The sequence below is a fragment of the Protomyctophum bolini genome (assembly GCF_963924005.1).
Source record: "Protomyctophum bolini genome assembly, chromosome: 24".
NCBI lineage: Eukaryota > Metazoa > Chordata > Actinopteri > Myctophiformes > Myctophidae > Protomyctophum > Protomyctophum bolini.
The window spans coordinates 23681279-23703099 of record NC_137885.1 but is presented as its reverse complement, the minus strand read 5'-3'; the positions used below and the strand labels follow the sequence as shown (position 1 = coordinate 23703099).

Sequence of the window (21821 nt, the reverse complement as noted above, 5' to 3'; positions counted from 1 at the left end):
TTTGGGAAACTTTGCCTTACTGTATATTGGTTGCGATGTTTCCGGCAGAGCAGGCCTCTCAGTCTGTGGACCTTAATGACCAAGTGAATAGAGAAAACACAAATAGAAATCACGGCATGACATCACAGCTTAATAACACTAGCATGTCTGAGAGGTCGTTTTGACCGTTTTTCTTTTTAGATTTTGAAGTTAATTATCTTATCTGCCCATGACGCTTTCAGAAGGTTCCCCTTCCATGACCATCACCATCCGTCATCTCAGACATTTTTGACGTCTGAAACATTTTCTAAATGTGAATTTAAGCACATGCTATACTTACTTCAGTCATGCTAGTGTAAGCGCTGAGCTTTTGGGCCGGTGGCCCCCCGGCTATAGGACTCAGACACGTTGGGGCTGGTCAATGCTCAGCCTCAACTTGCCCACTGTGAGCTTCTCACAGTTGACAACACTTGTGGGGTGTCGGGCGTGTTACCTCTTTTCATCTTACCAACAGCAAGATGCGTTCACCACACCCTTCCATCCACCAATATATTCTGTATTGTGACCGTGCTTTTTACTGAAATATTAACTAAAAGCTATTTGGGGACCCCTCTGGGCGTCATGACCCCCTGGTTGAGAACCACGGGTGTGTGTGTGTGTGTGTGTGTGTGTGTGTGTGTGTGTGTGTGTGTGTGTGTGTGTGTGTGTGTGTGTGTGTGTGTGTGTGTGTGTGTGTGTGTTTGTGTGCGTTCGTAGCTTGCAGAGTTAGTTCAGTCAGATATACTCCAGGGGTTTGCTGTGCTCAAGGGTGCATATACATATACTCAAGGGGTTAACATGCTGCATTACTATGTGGTTGTATTCAGTGTGTGCAAGACCCACATGTCATTCGCTGACGTGGCAGTCAGCTGACCAATTGGGCGGGCTACTTAAGCTCACTAGACTGCATGCTCTTCTTGCCTTCCTTCTGTTTATGGTTCCTGATTTTTGTTCTGTGATGTTTGCTCCCACCACCACCCCAGCACCACCGGTGGGCTCTGTTATCACCCCCAACGCCCAGGACGAGGTTCACCGTCCTTTCTATTAGTATTGGCCAAAAGACGAAGTTTATTGATATGAGAACGGTTCGCATCGCTCCACAGGCTATAGGAGCGCCTGTTGGGCAATCCTCAATGTTAGGTAAGAGTGAGACGTCATCGGAAAACTCCCTCCCCTGTTTAGCTGACGAAAACGAAAATCTTAAAACATTAATAACTTGCGATATAAATCATCCCGTCTAATTATGAAAAAATATACTGTGTTAGATGGCCCGCCGCGGTCCAGTCGCTAGTCGCGATAGATTTATTCTTACATCCCGTTGTCGATCGACTCTAGAGTGGTGTGGCTACACACACATTCACAACAACATCCGGTCCGTCGGTAAAAGTGGTCCGTGTTTATAAATCGAATGGGTGCTATAATGTAATGGTTTAAATAACCCCGGGCAAGTGTTATTTATGTTCCCCATGGGTGGTTGTTATTGTATATCTATCTCCCTGCTCTTAACGTTTAATGATGGTGTGTGATTGTGCCGAGCAGGGAGAAAAATGTAGCAGAGCCGAACGCCATGCTAAAATATTATATGCACACTTGTCTCATTCTCATTCTATAATAAATATTGGTTGAATCTATTCGTGAGTTATCTGACTGAACTGTGTAACTGCACAGTATGTGCGGACGCACGTGCATGGCTCTCGGTACCGTATGTGTGTCCTTGTATGTGTCCGTGTGTGTGTGTGTATGTGTCCGTGTGTGTGTGTGTGTGTGTGTGTCTGTGTTTGCGCACGTGCGCGTGACCGCACAGTCAAATCTGCAGCGCGAGCGGAGTGAAATGAGTACAGTGAACTCTATACGGATTTAAAAATAAGAACAGGCCCCAAAACCACGACCCGTCCAAATATTAGCAACTCACCCCAAGTGATTTACACTGGCAAGTATGACTGCACGGAGGGCTGAGAGTGCAGGAGAGTGTGGGGGCTTAGGTTTCAGTGTGTGTGTGTGTGTGTGTGTGTGTGCGCGGAGGGGCGTTTGCAAAGGGACAATGAGACGTTTTTTTATGGAGCCTTCCTGAGGACGGTCTCATCTTTCCAGTTCAAGGATCCTCACTGTCTTTGTCAGCAGCAAAATGATGGCACAGCTGTGCCTCTCGCTCACGTGCACGCACGCACGCGCGCACACACACACACGCACACACACACACACACACACACACACACGCACACATACAGATACCTAATTGAGTTCAAGATATACTCAGCTCCCTTGAACACTGGGTGTGGTTGCCATCAAAATCATCTGCCCTTTGACTTTGGAAGGCGTGTGGGTTCGCACGCGCGTGCGCGTGTGCACGCACGCACGCGCGCACACACACACACACACACACACACACACACACACACCTGGAGGCACACAGTGCGGTCCCATGCACACTCATGTTTCAGGACTATCGGATGTCTTCAAGCGGCCGCTTCCCTCAAAGGGGCCGAAGCTCTCACGTCTTTTCTCCTCCTGCGTTTCGGGGGAAAAAACCACCTCTGTCATCCTTTCTTTACCTTGTTATTCACCCTGTTCCCTGTTCGTCGCTTCTTGTCCGACGTGAGTTCATTCAGGGCGGCGCTCGGAGGGCCACTCGCCCTCCCTTCACTTTAAAGAGCGCCCATTATCCACGTTTTTCATTTGAAAGACCCATATAGTTTGATATGCATTTAGGTCGGGGGTGGGCAACTGTGACGATGGAGAGGGCCACTATTATAGTTCCACACTCACTCCAGAGGAACCACTCTAGTTCCAGCTCACTCCAGAGGGCCACTATAGTTCCACACTCACTCCAGAGGGCCACTATAGTTCCACACTCTCTCCAGAGGGCCACTATAGAGCGCCGCAGTCCCCGCCCCCTTTCAGAAAAGCGAGTGGCCCAGGAAGTGAAAGCCCCATGCATTCTGCCATCGGCACTTTTAATATAATTTATTTAAAGACGGTTACGCCGCGGACAAAGCCAATTCGGATCGTGACGAATCATGACAATGAACACAATATTTTGGGACGATCAAATCATTAGAAAGAAGAAAAGAAAGTCAGGAGACAACACTATTTGTTTTATTTTTCGTCTTATAAATTATTTGATCGGCCCAAAATATTGTGTTCATTGTCATGATTCGTCACGATCCGAATTGGCTTTGTCCGCGGCGTAACCGTCTTTAAATAAATTATATTAAAAGTGCCGATGGCAGAATGCATGGGGCTTTCACTTCCTGGGCCACTCGCTTTCTGAAAGGGGGCGGGGACTGCGGCGCTCTATAGTTCCACACTATAGTTCCACACTCACTCCAGAGGGCCACTATAGTTCCACACTATAGTTCCACTCTCACTCCAGAGGGCCACTAGTTCCACACTATAGTTCCACACTCACTCCAGAGGGCCACTAGTTCCACACTATAGTTCCACACTCACTCCAGAGGGCCACTATAGTTCCACACTCACTCCAGAGGGCCACTATAGTTCCACACTATAGTTCCACACTCACTCCAGAGGGCCACTATAGTTCCACACTATAGTTCCACACTCACTCCAGAGGGCCACTATAGTTCCACACTATAGTTCCACACTCACTCCAGAGGGCCACTATAGTTCCACACTATAGTTCCACACTCACTCCAGAGGGCCACTATAGTTCCACACTATAGTTCCACACTCACTCCAGAGGGCCACTATAGTTCCACACTATAGTTCCACACTCACTCCAGAGGGCCACTATAGTTCCACACTATAGTTCCACACTATAGTTCCACACTCACTCCAGAGGGCCACTATAGTTCCACATATAGTTCCACACTATAGTTCCACACTCACTCCAGAGGGCCACTATAGTTCCACACTCACTCCAGAGGAACCACTAGTTCCACACTCACTCCAGAGGGCCACTATAGTTCCACACTCACTCCAGAGGAACCACTCTAGTTCCACACTCCGGGGCCACATTGCATATCACTGTCGTAGCAAAAATAGCCGATCTCCAAGCTCAAAACGCGTGGCAGTGCCACGCGTCATAAAGCGTCAGCCTCGTCATGCACGATGTATGCACCAAAGACGGATTTTCATAAAATTAATCCAAAAACGGCGAATTATATAAAACAAAACGCGGATTTAGCGTGTTATGCATTTGATACATTTTGTTATTCTCCAGGACTGGGCCTATATGCTGTTGTCTCACCCACTTTGTGTGGTTTAGGATTAGGTGGGAAAAGGAGCGGTCCAAGTCCAGAGCTAACTCGGGTCCAGTTTACCAAGTCTAGAGGGTTTAAGTGCTTAGTTGTTCACGAGTGTTCATTTAAGTCTTATTGGTCCGACGTCTGCAATGCAGATCGTTGTTTGATCCCTGAAATGTCATGTATGGAGTGTGTGTTTGTGTGTGTGTGCTCATGCGTGTGCACGTGTGCGTGCGTGTGCGTGTGTGTCTGTGTGAGAGAGCAGTTAAAATCAATAATGCGGCAATCAATTAGCACACAAGACCATGCACCTGGACGCACGCACATGCACAGGTGCGCGTGAGCACACACACACACGAACACGCACGCACACACACACACACACACACACACACACACACACACACACACACACCAACACACACACACTTCATGTCAGCCTGGGGACCATAATGCTCTCCGTTTGTATCGTTCTTTTGTTCGTTCCTTCTCTCTCTCCTCTCTCCATTCTCCTCTCCTCTAATCTGTATCCTTCTCTCTCTCTCTCTCTGTCTCTCTCTGTCTCTCTCTCTCTCTCTCTTACTTCTTTTACCCCCCTCAGCCTGAGGTTCCAATTGTCTTTTGTTTCCCCTTCCTCTGTCACAGTTGCAGTGGTGCGTGTGTGCGTGCATGACGACACACACACGCACACAGACACCTGCACACAATAATGAACAAAGTGATATAAGGATGAAGTTCCAAACTTTCTTTGCCCATTAATGTTATTCCTGTCAAGACACGCACGCACACACACACACACACACACACACACACACACACAACATCACGTAACAACTACAGTTATACTCAATGTTGAGGACAAGCAGAGGACTATACACTTCATTGTCTCTGCACAGCTTCTGACACATATATGTAACGCATACTGCAGTCTGCACACAAGATGGACCATTTTCCTGTCTTATAATTCATGTCTTTATTTTTACATTTGGCCTCATAGGCCTCAAGATCAGCTAGAATGCTAGATTATAGTCACCAATGTACACCTTTTTTAAATGTACAAATCTTCTTCTTTTTACATAATAGGTAGTTAAACAACTATAGTCGACTAGTCAACTTGTAAAAATCACTAGAAGTGAAAGCCCTATAATGTAGATCAGTGGTTTTATATATATATATATATATTTTTTTTTTCACATTGTTAATAAGTGCCATGGTTTCAGTTTTTTCTGTCTCAAGTCCAGGGTTCTCGGTCTTTTTAGTTCAGTCACAATATGTTTAAAGAGCACCTCTCCAGAGGTGGCCTCCTGATGAATCACCATGGCACTCCTGCATGGTGTTCCAGATCTTATTGACCACAGTCTTGTTCCATATAGCAGACATTCTTTCATCAAATACTCCATATAATGCTGCGTTATAAGTAATGTTCATCATGTGGCATTTCCCCCATACATCTCTAGACCTCTGAGAGCCCACTGTAGCAGGTGCTCTATATGGTTTCATCTTGGTTACAATTTACAACCGGGCAGTTTTGACAAAACAACTCCATTTGACCACCGCCCTTTATACTGCCAGTCTCCTCACAGAGACCAGCCACGTTACATCCTTCATACTGCCAGTCTCCTCACAGAGACCAGCCACGTTACATCCTTCATACTGCCAGTCTCCTCACAGAGACCAGCCACGTTACATCCTTCATACTGCCAGTCTCCTCACAGAGACCAGCCACGTTACATCCCTCCCTTCATACTGCCAGTCTCCTCACAGAGACCAGCCACGTTACATCCCTCCCTTCATACTGCCAGTCTCCTCACAGAGACCAGCCATGTTACATCCTTTATACTGCCAGTCTCCTCACAGAGACCAGCCATGTCACATCCCTCCCTTCATACTGCCAGTCTCCTCACAGAGACCAGCCATGTCACATCCCTCCCTTCATACTGCCAGTCTCCTCACAGAGACCAGCCACGTTACATCCCTCCCTTCATACTGCCAGTCTCCTCACAGAGACCAGCCATGTTACATCCTTTATACTGCCAGTCTCCTCACAGAGACCAGCCATGTTACATCCTTTATACTGCCAGTCTCCTCACAGAGACCAGCCATGTTACATCCCTCCCTTCATACTGCCAGTCTCCTCACAGAGACCAGCCATGTTACATCCTTTATACTGCCAGTCTCCTCATAGAGACCAGCCACGTTACATCCCTCCCTTCATACTGCCAGTCTCCTCACAGAGACCAGCCACGTTACATCCCTCCCTTCATACTGCCAGTCTCCTCACAGAGACCAGCCATGTTACATCCCTCCCTTCATACTGCCAGTCTCCTCACAGAGACCAGCCATGTTACATCCCGCCCTTCATACTGCCAGTCTCCTCACAGAGACCAGCCACGTTACATTCTTTATACTGCCAGTCTCCTCACAGAGACCAGCCATGTTACATCCCTCCCTTCATACTGCCAGTCTCCTCACAGAGACCAGCCACGTTACATCCCTCCCTTCATACTGCCAGTCTCCTCACAGAGACCAGCCATGTTACATCCTTTATACTGCCAGTCTCCTCACAGAGACCAGCCACGTTACATCCCTCCCTTCATACTGCCAGTCTCCTCACAGAGACCAGCCATGTTACATCCCTCCCTTCATACTGCCAGTCTCCTCACAGAGACCAGCCATGTTACATCCTTTATACTGCCAGTCTCCTCACAGAGACCAGCCATGTTACATCCCTCCCTTCATACTGCCAGTCTCCTCACAGAGACCAGCCATGTTACATCCCTCCCTTCATACTGCCAGTCTCCTCACAGAGACCAGCCATGTTACATCCCTCCCTTCATACTGCCAGTCTCCTCACAGAGACCAGCCATGTTACATCCCTCCCTTCATACTGCCAGTCTCCTCACAGAGACCAGCCATGTTACATCCCTCCCTTCATACTGCCAGTCTCCTCACAGAGACCAGCCACGTTACATCCTTCATACTGCCAGTCTCCTCACAGAGACCAGCCACGTTACATCCCTCCCTTCATACTGCCAGTCTCCTCACAGAGACCAGCCATGTTACATCCCTCCCTTCATACTGCCAGTCTCCTCACAGAGACCAGCCACGTTACATCCCTCCCTTCATACAGTCTCCTCACAGAGACCAGCCACGTTACATCCCTCCCTTCATACTGCCAGTCTCCTCACAGAGACCAGCCACATTACATCCCTCTTTTTTTTCCGGATATACTTTTATTACCAACATTCTTTAAACATACCTGTTTTTGCTTTCCATCAAGATTTCTATATATAGGGGAAGATGCCATCTTCACAAATCTTACCATACATATACGTCATTTTGCTTGACGTTACTATGTCCAATCAATGTTTAAGTGTGCGGAAACATTCGTTAAGTCACCATCATGCATGGTTTTAAAATAGGGCACAGAGCTCCTCTTTCCCCAACAAAGACACACATCTGCACTGCAGGGCTGCCATAACCCACAGGGTCATTTTTACTGGGCATTTTACTGCAGGCATAATAAGATGCCAGAGACTCTTTTACAGATGCAGGAGAGCGCCGGTCCATTATAAATGACCAACTGGACAATTTGGAAAGGATACAATAGGACAGGGTTGCTCATGTGGGCATTAGCCCACCTGTACCCCTATAAAGCCATAGTTATCTTATGGGTCTGAAATATAGGCTTAAACATGTCAAACCGGTGCTATATGGTCATTTAAAAGTCTCTGGCCAGACCACCGGAGTGTCTTTCACCCATGCTACTCAGTGTCAATGGAGACGAAGCACTAAGTGACTTACTCCAACTCTTCTCCCTCTCTTGCTCTCTCACACACACACACACACACACACACACACACACACACACACGCACTCGCACACACACACACACGCACCACCCACCTCGTGATTCCAATCAGGCTCAATAACACAGAAGATGCCTTCTTCTTCCGGGGACACACACACAAACACGCACGCACACACGCATGCACGCACACACACGTACACGCGTACACAGACAGAGCACAGCAGAGTAGCAGCTATACAAGCAGATAGCTATAATTATAGTGACAGAAACTGGCAGGTGGCATTGTCTCTGTGATACATGTCACTGTCACCCACACACACACGCGCACACACACACACACACACACACACACACACACACACACACACACGGAGACAGTGTGTGTGTGCGTGTCTGTGTGTGTGTATGCGTGTGCAGTGTGCACGTACGTGTGTGTGTGTGAGTCTACACTGTAGGTGTGTTTGGTATAGGCTACTTAAGTGCCTCCGCACTTTGTTTTGCGTGTCTCTTGTATGCGGGAGGAGGTGCGTTTGAATGCAAGCGGACGAGAGCGTGCCTGCGTTGCCTGTGTGCGCGCACGTGCATGTCCAACAAGTCCCTGTGTGTGTGTGTGTGCGCGCGCTCGTGCGTGCGTGCAGCCGCGCGCGTGTATATTTATATATTTCCATTGTGAAGCGTGTGCGCGTGCGACAGTGATTCCCTTCCCCAGCCCCAGCTGTCTCCTTAGCGTTGACAATAGGCCCCACTAACAAAGGCACGGCCTTCAGTCGCCGTCATGTGATACTTAGTGGTCTGCAGCCTCACAGTCAGATGACCCTGGTTATTGTCCTCTCCGGGTGACACACACAATCACACACACTCACGCACGCACACACACACACACACCCAAGGAAGAGCCGCCCGTGCACACACACACACATGCACACACACACACACACACACACATGCCAAATTGGTGCTGGAATAGAAGTACCAGCATAGACACACGCGCACACACATACTGTACAAACGCGTGTGTGCACACACACACACACACACACGAAGACGTACATTCATTAGACTCGAGAGAAGACACACGTATACAGTACTGAGTCGCGCAGACACAGAGCCTTCCTCTCTCGGTCACATGCAGTTTGGAACAAAGAGAAACTTCATGGTCATTGTCCTGGTGACAGTGAGATCAGTGACTAATTGACAAAAGCCTTTTCCGAAGAAAGGAAGCATATTGGCATGTTAGTTGTCCCGGGGAAACCTCCAGCGCTCTCTATAGTCCCCAGGCCTCCTGGTCGGGCGTTATTAGACCTGAGGACGAGGGGAAACCTCCAGTCCCCAAGCCTCCTGGTCGGGCGTTATTAGACCTGAGGACGAGGGGAAACCTCCAGCGCTCTCTATAGTCCCCAGGCCTCCTGGTCGGGCGTTATTAGACCTGAGGACGAGGGGAAACCTCCAGCTCCATAGTCCCCAGGCCTCCTGGTCGGGCGTTATTAGACCTGAGGACGAGGGGAAACCTCCAGCGCTCCATAGTCCCCAGGCCTCCTGGTCGGGCGTTATTAGACCTGAGGACGAGGGGAAACCTCCAGCGCTCCATAGTCCCCAGGCCTCCTGGTCGGGCGTTATTAGATTTTACACATGCATCACACACTACATCCTGATAGTTTTCTGTAAAACCCTTCTACATCCTTCTCAACCCGGGCCTTCATGCCGTCGTAATGACTGCATTTTACACTTGCTGAAAATAGCCGATCTACAAGCTCACAACGCATTGCGAGCTTGTAGATCTGCTATTTTCAGCGTGCAACCATGTGTAAAATGACTTATAGTGGATCTCTTGTCCACTATAGTCCCTTCCTAACATTTTAGTATAGTTTTTAATTTAATTAAATTTTATATATATATATTTTCTTTTTATCCCACGATTTTTTTTCACCCCTGTGTCAATTATCTAATGTGATCCTGGGCTCTACACACCCTCCACCAACCTAGTCCCCATATTATTCTTGCAGAGTATTTGTTGTTTGCTTCTAGCTGCATTCCACACTGCCATCAGATCTCTGTCGTTCAGAAATTGCATGATGAGAGGTCTTGGTGGAGCGTTTGGACCCCTTCTCGGTCCGACTCTGTGCACCCGTCCCAGGAATGCTTTTGCAGTTAGTGTGATACCAAAAGCTTCTGGAATCCAATTCTCCATGAAAGTGCAGGCATTATCCCCTTCAGAATTTTCCGGCAATAAAACTAATCTCAAATTACATCTTCTGGACCTTGTTTCAGCATCCAGAGTCATTTGTTTCAGTTCTTTGTTCTGTCCTTCGAGCCGTGTTACCTTGGTCAGCAGGCTAGTCAGCGTGTCTTCGGTCCCAGAGATGCGAGTTTCTGCAGTTTCAATCCGTTCCACACACTCCCCCATTTCTTTTTTAAGTCCTTCAATTGCAGCCAGCACCGCATCAAATCTGTTGGAAACTTCTGTTCTTGATTCTTGGATTGCATCAAGAATTACTTGCAACTGCGGCCCGGTTCCACTGCATTCGTCACCGGTGGATTCCTCCTCCTCATGGTCCGCCATGCTGTTGCTAGCTTCCCCAGTTTGTTTGGACGAGGCAAAATCTATTTTAGACTGCGTTTTACCGCGACCTTTACTTTGTGGTTTTGCTTTCTTCATCAGGGTAACGATTAGGCATGTGAATGTTCACTTTTAGCAGTAGACTGTTTTAATTTTATCAGGATTTCAGTAACTTTTTTAACGGAGGTACGAGACACCCGACTGCTTAGCGTGCCGTCATACCGGAAGTCCCTAGTCCCCATATATGGGGGACAAGGGGAGAGCAACGGACTTGAACTCATGCTTCCTTCATGCCTGAGTGTCCAAGTTGCTCCTTTACACCTGACAGGGGGGAGTTTCCCTGGTTGGACGTAGCGCGTGGAAGCAACACGTTATTCCAACCAGTCCATTTCCCCTCCTTCAGGCGCCCCGGCTGGCCAGGGGGAGGCAGTATAGTTTTTAATTCTTGACAAAACCAACACCATATGGCTTATTTTTTATGTAGTTTTTGTCAGTGAAAAAAGGTAGTCGACAAACATTTGTAGTCAGTAAACACTGGTACACTGGCCAGTAAACACTGGTACGACAACGGCGCAAAAACAGCCATGCAGTCTTTGGGTTGGTCGACAGGGACAGAAGTGCCTCCGCTGTACGGCAACATGGGAAACAAAACATCTTGTCAAAGTGAGGGACAACAGGGAAACAACATCCTGTTAACCCATCCAGGACTGAGGACCAGATTTGACTGAGAGCCTGCCATCGTGCCACCTCCAGCTTTTCACCGGAATGTGAAAAACTGAATGTATTTTATATTTTATCCAAAATGAGTTAATATAGCACAGCCAGGCAGACTCTTCACATATACTACTAGAGCATGTCGGAAATAAATATCAGAGCTGAAATGTGCTGTAAATATGACATAGATGCGTAAACGTGTGTCATGTTAGAGTCCACAAAGGTGAACCTTTCAAGCCTGTTTCTCTGCAAGACATTACTCCATAAGCCACATCTCCAAAACTGGTGGGTCAAACTGAACAACCAATATGTCAATTTGAAGCTATATGATTCAAGTCCCTCAGTCAAATTTGGCCAAATCATGCGTCTATATCAGGTTCTCAAACAATTTCATGTCAAGGACCCACAGAATGATGTGTACTGTATTTGGCTGCCGGGCCCCTCATCTGAAAATATGTTGTTCCAGGGATCCCCCCCCCCCCCCCCCCCCCCCCCCCAGAGGCAAAGATATGAGTTTAAAAAAATAGTTTGCTGTGAAAGAATCTAGACCTATATATTCAAAGATTTGCGACATTTTCATGATTTGTCCAAAGAAATAGCAGACCTATTTTTCAATAGTTATAACGCATGACGGTTAATGCTTTTTAAAACACCAAAAGGGGGTTCCCGCTCTGAACGGGTTAAGTGTAAGGCCGATATGGAAAGAACAGCCAGTCAGAGCGTGTGTGTGTGTGTGTGTGTGTGTGTGTCTAGTAAGAAGGTCTTCAAGGATCATGTCATCATGCTGTTGACCAAAGGGTAGGAAGGAAGGGAGGAAGGAAGGGAAGAGGGGTGGGGGGGGGGGGGTGGGGGGCAGGAGCACTGTGAAAGTGAGAGTACATGTCATTTATATTGTGTGTGTGTGTGTGTGTGTGTGTGTGTGTGTGTGCGCGCGCGCGCCTGTGTTTGCTTTCCTATAGTGTACAGTATTTGACCGAAGCCAGGACTGGTGATAGCAGAGAGAGAGAGAGAGAGATCATAGGGGAGAGGAAAAAGGAAGCAGATGCTTGTTTCTTGGCACAGAAAATATGTCTATTCACTCATTCACTCTCTCTCTCTCTCTCTCTCTCTCTCTCTCACACACACACACACACGTTTACTCCGTCCACTGTAGGTTCCAATTGTCTCTGTTATGTGCAAAGTGGACTTCAAGGCCATGAAACAAAGGCACGAGAGAGAGAGGGAGAGAGAGAGACAGAGATGGAGGGATAGAGGGTTTTCTCTCATTCTTTCTTCAATAAGGGAAGGAGAGGTATAGGCCTATAGAGAAAATGTGAGAGTATCTGAACTTGAAAAGAGCATTTGTGGCGGAGGGTTGATCGATTCACGTGTGAGATGAACACTGATGAATGATGTGGCATGACACGCACGTGCACGCGCGCACACACCACGCACGCACACGGTTTGTGTTCTCTGAGAATATGACATAATGGTGTTTGCACAGTGATGTCTTAAGAGCCTGCACATACGTGTGTGTGTGTGTGTGTGTGTGTGTGTGTGCGTGCGTGCGTGCGCGCATGTTTTGTGTGGCTAGAGCGTGTTTAAGATAGATAATGAGAGAGAGAGAGAGAGAGAGATGATAGGGATAGGTTGAGGAGGAACAGAGTAATATGCAGGAGGTGAGTGGAGGTGTAATGGAGAGCAGGTCAGGTGAAAATGGGGGAGCAGAGAGTGTGGAAAACGGAGGGATGGAATGACGGGATGAGGGAGAGCGAGAGAGACTGGGTCACCTGGGGACAGCACAGGTCAAACAGAGGGATGGAGGGAGAGAGAGAGAGAGAGAGGACCTAGGAGCGTGGGGGACTCTCTTGTCTCACGGGAAGAAAAAAAAAGAAAATCCGTCACAGTGGGACCGTGCCTGTCTCGTCTGGGTCTTGTAGTTCTGTGTGTTGTTCATGTTGTAGTTTTCGTGGTGCTATATGTTCTTGTCTTCCCCAGGTGTTTCTCATCATGTGTAATCAGCCCTCATGTGTATATTATATATTATATATTAGTCTTGTTAACCCATTCTGGGCGGGAACCTCTTTTGGTGTTTTAAGCATTATGTTATGCTTTAGCTATTGAAAAATAGCAGATCGACAAGCTCATAGCGCGCCACCGAGTGGCGCGCTACGGGCTTGTAGGTCTGCTGTTTTAGAAAAAACAAAGAACAACTGACATAGAAACATAGCTTTTTCAGAAAACTGTCGGGATGTAGAAGACATTTTTAGAATCAGGTCAAAATGCGATGTCAGTCAGTCCCCGTTTGTTTGGAGAGATGTGTCCTTGTTATGGACACATTGATGTCCCCTGTGGTCTCCCTGCATCTTTAATCTGTGTCCACACAAGTGTCTGTTCTTCTACCATAACTCAGCTTTTGTTCAAAATCATTTGAACCACTTTAACCATATTTTATACATCTCTCAATTATTTTTACATAAATACTTTGGAGTCCTTGACGTGAAAATGTTTGAGAGCCATGCACGCTTCTAGAAGCGTGAGAGGCTATAGATATAGAATCTTGGCTCGCCATTGATTGATTGATTGAACATTTTATTCACATAATCTGTATATATGATTCAACGAAAGCACAAGTCAATATAATAAACTGCTACGATGCAGAAAAAAGCTCTAAGGCTTGTTTACATCAGGGTCCTCCATTTTCAATTAATCGGTTCACCGAAAACCCTTCATTGCAATGTTGTCCTCGCTTTTACCCGTGGAGAGGAGAGGAGAGATTACAGGGAAGGTACACAGAAAGACCATGCATGGAGTAAAGGGAAGAGTTTGGGAGAGAGTGTGTGTGTGTGTGTGTGTGTGTGTGTGTGTGTGTGTGCACTGTTTCAGGTGCGGAACAGTGGCGGAGCTTAGCTGCTCGCTGACAAACGGACTGACGGGCGGACAGGGTCTGGGCCATGCCTTTCCCACTGGGTTATCTTTGTTGGACAAAGTCTTTTGTCCTCCTGGAGGCGGGAGTCCGTCCGTTCGTCTGTCCGTCCCTCCGTCTGTCCGTCCCTCCCTCCCTCCCTCCCTCCCTCCCTCCCTCCCTCTCTCTCTCCCTGGCAACAAGAAGCCATATTGAGATCCAAGCCAGGAGTGAATCCCTCTTTCTCTTTATCTCTCACACACACACACACACACACACACACACACACACACAAACAGGCTCATCTGTACTGATGATGGCCTAATTTAGATTTGTTTATTGGGCTGATTTACGATGGCCAGACGAATCTGGGCATCTGGACATGAGAGAGAGGTGTGTGTGTGTGTGTGTGTGTGTGTGTGTGTGTGTGTGTGTGTGTGTGTGTGTGTGTGTGTGTGTGTGTGTGTGTGTGTGTGTGTGTGTGTGTGTGTGTGTGTGTGTGTGTGTGTGTGTGTGTGTGTGTGTGTGTGTGTGTGTGTGTGTGTGTGTGTGTGTGTGTGTGTGTGTGTGTGTGTGTGTGTGTGCGTGCCTCCATAAGAGTCCATTTGGAACTCGTTCCCCGCTTTGAAAACCACTGATATACAAATGAACATATTTGTATCGGCCAATATTTACCCAAAAAAAAATCACATTCTCAATTTTAAATTGCAACCGCAGGTCACGTTTACTACGAAAACGTGCATTTCCCGTCCCTCAGTCAAGTTTATAGGCCTATACTTAGTTTGTCACCCCAGGCATGACCATTATGCGACATCACGTGACATCATCAGGGGATGGAGATCCCTGATGGCCCATATATGGAGATCGCTCATGTCATCAACATTGGCCAGCAACTCTCCCGGTGGATGCGTGCACGCCACCTCGGCCTCAGGCGTCTTACTATAGACATATAGATAGACCCCTGGGGGACTCGGGTGAACAAAGTGGTTAATTAAGCAGACCAATATTTGTCAATTATGATCTGCTATTTTTCAATAGCTAAAGTATAGCATAATATAATGCTTAGTTAAAACACCAAAAGGGGTTCCCGTCCAGAATGGGTTAACCCATTTAGACCTGAGGACGATTCTACAAATTCCTTCAAAATTCCTTCTAAATTCCTGATAGTTTTCAGAAAAACCCCATGTTTCTGCGTCAAACTATTTCATGTCAAGGACCCTGCACAGAATGATATAAAAATTGGCCGCCGAACCCCATCTGAAAATATGTTGTTCCAGGGACCCCCCTCCCCCAGAAGCAAAGATTTGAGTTAAAAACGTTCGCTCTGAAATAATATATATATTCGGCGCTACAATGAGCTTGTAGATCGGCTATTTTCAATAAATTACTTAAAACACCAAAAGGGGTTCCCGCAGACCCTCCCTGAAGTGGTTAAGAGTAAATCCATGGTCTCTGGGTTCTGCTCATGCATGTGTACTGTATGTATGTATTCGCTGCATCAGCAAACCCCCCCCCAAAAGAAAAAGAACTAAAGTTTTGCAGCGATTTACCTTGAACGCCAAGGTTGCTGCTGTTTGTCAACAATAGCAACGTTCTGTAATAGCGGTCACGTCTAAAATTAAACACATCATATGATTCGGAAACAAACGGAACAAACTGACGATGTTTGAATGTCAGCATCGCGACGACGCTTGTTGTGTGGACCGTGTTTGGAGACGTGTACCTGTTTTAAGCCTTTGTGCGTGTGTGTGTGTGCGCGTGTGTGTGTGTGTGTGTGTGTGTGCGTGCGTGCGTGCGTGTGTCTACAGTGAGACATTGACGGAGGATCTCATTGAAATAACTGCTGTCCCGTGAGACCAACTACAAAAACGGGGGAAGGGGTGCAGACTACGAGAGTCCAGGGAATCATTTAGGGGGTGTGTGTGTGCGTGTGCGTGTGCGTGTGATTCATCCTTTGTGATGGTGGTGGCTAACCTTGCCATGTCCTGCCACGCGTGACGGGGTCACCAAGAACTCAGACAGGACTCCACTGTCCTCTGTGTGAGTGTGTGTGTGTGCGTGTACGTGTGCGCGCGCATGTGTGCGTGTGTGTGCATGTGCGTGCGTGTGTGAGTGTGCGCAGAAAGTCAAGAATAGCCACAATTGTGTGCATCTTTGTGCTTGTGTGTGCACGTGAGGAGATGGAAGGGAGGGAGAAAAGGCGAGATTGTGTGTGTGTGTGTGTGTGTGTGTGTGTGAGAGAGAGAGAGCGAGAGAGAGAGAGAGAGAGGGAGAGAATCCTGGCCAGGTTGTTTAGTGTCTTTGTGTGATCTTGCCCCCGGGAGAGAGAGAGAGGGCAGAAAATAGCATGAAACACTCCTGTAGGTGTCTGTGTGTGTGTGTGTGTGTGTGTGTGTGTGTGTGTGTGTGTGTGTGTGTGTGTGTGTGTGTGTGTGTGTGTGTGTGTGTGCGCGTGCGTGCGTGCCTACATTCTGCCATTGTTCTCAACACACACTTGGACATTTTAACGAATGCAGTGCAGAGAGATAATTTTCCAGACTGTTATTGCCAGTAAGACACTATAGTATAGCCTATATTTCTCAAAAACCATTAAGTATATGTGGCGCACCGCAGCCAGAGCGCATGTCTCCCCCAGTATCTCTGTTATGTCCTATACTTGTTTTGATGTCCTGCTTATCTAGATATTGTATTTCTATGTTCTTGTTCTAAGTTGTTTTGGTTCTATATGTTGTCTTCCCCAGGTGTTTCTCATGTGTAATCAGCCCTCATGTGTGTATTAGTCTTGTTCGCCAGTCAGTCATTGTTTGGTGTCAGTTCATCGCGTTAGTTTTGAGTTTGTATTATCTGTCTCTGTTCACCTCTATGAGGACGATTCTAAATGTCTTCTAAATCATGACAGTTTTCTGAAAAACCATATGTTTCTACAGTATGTCAGTGGTTCTCACAGGGTTAAAACCATATGTTTCTATGTCAGTGGTTCTCACAGGGTTAAAACCATATGTTTCTATGTCAGTGGTTCTCACAGGGTTAAAACCATATGTTTCTATGTCAGTGGTTCTCACAGGGTTAAAACCATATGTTTCTATGTCAGTGGTTCTCAAACATTTTCATCTCAAGGACCCCCATAAATATATGTAATTGGCCCGCCGACCGCCATCTGAAAATATGTTGTTCCAGGGACCTCACCTCACCTCACCAGAACGTGACAAAAATAAAGAATTTGGATGTGCGATGTCTTCTTGGCATGTACAAAAGCTTTGACATTGATCCATTGGTGAGATATACTGTAGTTCTGGACAGACACACAGACTGACACACACACGCACGCACACAGGCTGAAGGCTTGTAAGTTGTTATGGATCATTCACAGCTGTTCACCTGCTATTGTGAGGAACGGTGTGTCGTTTATGATTGTGCTTTTGTGTGTGTGTGTGTGTGTGTGTGTGTGTGTGTGTGTGTTAGTTGATTTGACTCCTAATCTAACCCATTGAAGCACGGAGGCATTGGGTCCCATTTTTACAGTCTTTGGTATGACCCGGCCGGGGATCGAACCCCCGACCTCCCAGTTTCAGGGCGGACACTCTGACCACAAGGCCACTGACTGGCTTTAACAACCTGCCAGAATCTTGTACTAACCTTGACCATACCAATCATGGTTTAGAAAACAAGGCCAAATAACGAACTACACTTTGGCAACTATGATTGATTTGAAACGTAACCGTTTCAGCGCTAGCATTTATTGAAAAAATTAGGATCTAATTCACGCCAGCCTTTTTTCCAGTCGAGCTCTTATTTTGAAAAGCCACAGTTCCAGTCTACCGGAAGTAGATTATCCTAGGACGCTCAATGGAGCCGAGACAGGCCTTGTTTACAATATGAATCCAAACCAGGGCACTGGAAACACACACACACACACACACACACACACACACACACACACACACACACACACACACTCACACTCACACTCACACTCACACTCACACACACAAAGTACACACACACACACACACACACACACACACACAAAGTACACTTCACCCACATGTTATGTGACCTAATTCGGTTACAGTTATGCTGCTCTCAAATAGAAAGACATTGTCCTCATACTGTACCTGTCTGTCCTCTTACCGTACCTGTCTGTCTTCTTACTGTACTGGTCTCCCTTCCCTACTGTATCTGCCTTTCCTATCCCCCTGCCTGCCTGCCTGCCTGCCTGCCTGCCTGCCTGCCTGCCTGCCTGCCTGTCTGCCTGCCTGCCTGCCTGTCTGTCTGTCTGTCTGTCTGTCTGTCTGTGTTTCCTTACATGGTCGTCTCTCATTAGACCGCTGCCTGTCTGTTGTGGGACGGCAACACCTGTTCCTATAAGTTAACGCACGCAGGCACAGAGAGACCCTCACCGCTCCATCGGGGCTCATCTAATTTAACAATTGTGGAGTTGGTCACGTGGCTTTTGGTTGACAGAAACTGGTCGACATGTTCTGTTGCCCCAACAGCGGCAGAAACAAGCCCTTTTAACCAGGCTACTTGCACACACTACAACTCGCTTACAATTCGCAAACCTGGCAACACTGCTCCGTGTTCTCATAGGCCCTCCAGGCCCGCCCCCACAGCTACTTTTCAGTCTCACAATCGGCCATCTTGCTTTTTACTTCGATGCGCGAGTGGACATTTAATGCAAATACATTAATTATAGCTCCAGCAAGCAAACACAAACACCTCAACTCCATCTCATTGTGAATAAGAATTCCGAGGGGAAAAATAATTTTTGGAACGCCACTTTCACCCAGTATGAAGCTAAATGTGGAAGCCGTGTGTGTCACACCAACACTGGTGACCCAGAGAATCCTGTGCCGATTCTCAGGCATCTGGCCTGAGGCACTGCCTGCGAGTTGGCTCTGCGTGCGCTTTTTCCAACTCTCACTGATTTATCTAGCTCACACGTCAATCACAGTCAGCAGCTCTCAGCCTGCACACACACGCACGTCTGTCTTGCGCACACGCGCACACACACACACATACACACACACACACACACACACACAGAGACACACAGGAATAGGCATGCAGGCTAAGGCGAGTGGCAATTTAATGCAAATAAATTATTTATAGGTCCAGCAAGCAAATCATGATGGTCTGTAGGTCACAATCACATTCCGATTTGAGGGGTTGTGTTTTGTATGACATTTTGGCCAGTAGTTTTATATCTATCTCAGCTTTTGCCTGATAGCACACATGCTAACAGTGCTGACCACAACGTTAGCAGCATTTGATGACAGCTTGCCATAGCAACGTACAGTGTGCGCAGACCTAACGTGAGCTTCTGGGACAGAAACTTGCGTTTTCATGACAGCAGCAGCTGCTGCACCCTGTGATAGATACTGTGCTAAAGATGCTAAAGCAACACAAAACAACATCCACACGCAAACCAAACCAAAACAAACCAGGGTTGCCACATATCGTGGATGTGAGAGTGAAACAAGCAACCAGGTCTATAAAAATGTTAATAGGCCAGTTCAAAGTAGGTAAATCAGAAATGGTCCGGAAATTAGTCTTAAAATAATCAATTATAGTGTTGACTGTCACACTTTGTTGTCTAATGTTGTTTCAGAGCAGTGGAACTCAAACATTTCCATGTCAAGGACTACCAATAGATAAACAAGTCCAAAGTAGCTTATAATGATCAGACTTGGCAACACTGTCTCTGGTTGAACGTTCTACTTTACAAGCTCACACATATGAAATATGTTTTTTTGAATCTTCAAACTGAGACATATTTGATGATAATACTGTTAGCACAGTCATCATACTCCAAGAGCATACAAATGGAACCAAATGGACCCTGATTTTCCCAGAGAGCAAATGGTATCAAATGGGGGTCTGTGGCCTAATGCATTTCAAACTGGGGCTTCTTGGTATTATATTCTCTGCATATCTTATCAACTTGGGGTGAATATTTCACCACAATACTTTACTGAATATTTCACAAGAATATAACACAAGAGTCAAATGTACGGTCAAATGTAATCACAATATAGGCTACAGATGTAAATATTTATGACACAGTAAAATGTTGAAAATTAGTGCTATCCCCCCCCACACACACACACACACACACACACACACACACACACACACGACAGGCAAGGCTGTTGTTTGCATCGTTAGCAGGCAGCAGCTACCTTGGCACTGCTCTCTGTGACTGTAGTTGTTTCACCATGTTTGTGTATTTATGAGAAATAAAAAACACTTTCTGTTATTATAATAATTCTGTCAACTCCCGCTATTTCCTTCTTCCCATATTGCGCTGCAATGTAACTAGGATTCGCCGGCCGGAGGCCGGCGAAATTCTAGTTTCATACATTGTTGGAGTGAAAGGAACACGGAGGAGACTTATATACCGTGCTGCTATAAATAGAATAGCACACAGACGCATAGATGACCCCGTGGTATATACTGTATGATGGGATGGACGTTTATGTTTTTAACATTAGATAAGAGTTGGGAATAGAGAGGTGGGGGGGGGGGGGGGGGGGGGTGTCTCCGTCGTCTGTCAAGGACAGCCTTCCCCCTCAGCCATGTTTGACTGCATGGCGCATTTCATCGTTCGTATAATGTCCCCCTTCCTCTCTCTCTCTCTCTCTCTCTCTCTCTCTCTCTCTCTCCTTTCTAACCCTTTCAGATCTGAGGACGCGTCTGTGTCACCTTATAGCTTTTAACCACTTTTTGAAACTTGAGCCTTCGAAAAATAGCAGATCTATATATAAGCTCGTAGTGCGGTATACGAGCTTGTAGATCTGCTATTTTTTGAAGAATCTTGAAAATGTAACGGCGTATAAATCTTTGAATACACATTCCCAGGAACAACATATCTTCAGATGGGGGTCGGCGGGCCAAATGCCTATGATTGTTGTCGGACATGACATAGTCTGAGAAGCGTTTCTGACATAGAGAAACGCAGGGGTTTCAGAAAGCTGTCATGATTTAGAAGACATTTGTATAGAATCTGGTCCCATTGCAGCTCTTCATGGATTAATCTGTTCTGCACATCTCTTTCTGTTTTTCGTCGCTCTCTCTCTCTCTCTCTCTCTCTCTATCTCTCTCTCTATCTCTCTCTCTCTCTCTTGTCCTCAATGCTCTCTCTCTCTCTCTCTCCCCCCCCCCAGGTCCCCGATCGCTTCCTGGAGGTGGCCCAGGTGACCCTGCGCGAGTTCTTCAAAGCCATCGTGGCGGGCAAGGACGTGGACCCGTCGTGGAAGAAGGCCATCTACAAGGTCATCTGCAAGCTGGACAGCGACATGCCCGACGTCTTCAAGTCCCCCAACTGCCTGCAGGAGCTCCTCCACGACTGAGTCCCCACCACCCCCCCCCCCCACCCCTCCCCCCCCCCCCGCGTGCACAAGGGCCGCCTAGCAGCCCCGGACGAGACGTTACGATTGGCCGCGAGGAAGACGAAGTGGGAGGAGAGAGGAGGAGGAGGAGGAGGAGGAGATGTGCCAAAGGACGGAGAGACTGACGTCGTCTCGTCCCCCGAAGGAGGCGTGGCCGTCGGATGACGTGCGGACTCGGAGGCGTTGAGGCGGCCTGAGCGGCGAGGGGGGGGGTTGGCGCGGTTTGGGATAGGCCGAGGGG

The 21821-nt window shown here is 47.3% G+C and overlaps 1 protein-coding gene across 1 annotated transcript in view; it reads left to right on the top strand.

Annotated features, from left to right (window-relative positions):
* The window catches only part of LOC308311822 (prospero homeobox protein 1-like), a gene marked incomplete at its 3' end in the record, with an annotated part of 54050 nt that extends 32509 nt beyond the window's left edge, over positions 1 to 21541 (top strand). Inside the window, exon 10 of the mRNA XM_080758598.1 lies at positions 21356 to 21541. Coding sequence (XP_080614724.1) covers positions 21356 to 21541 — 186 coding nt within the window. The remainder of the gene's footprint in view (positions 1 to 21355) is intronic.
* Between the last annotated feature and the right edge of the window lie 280 nt (positions 21542 to 21821).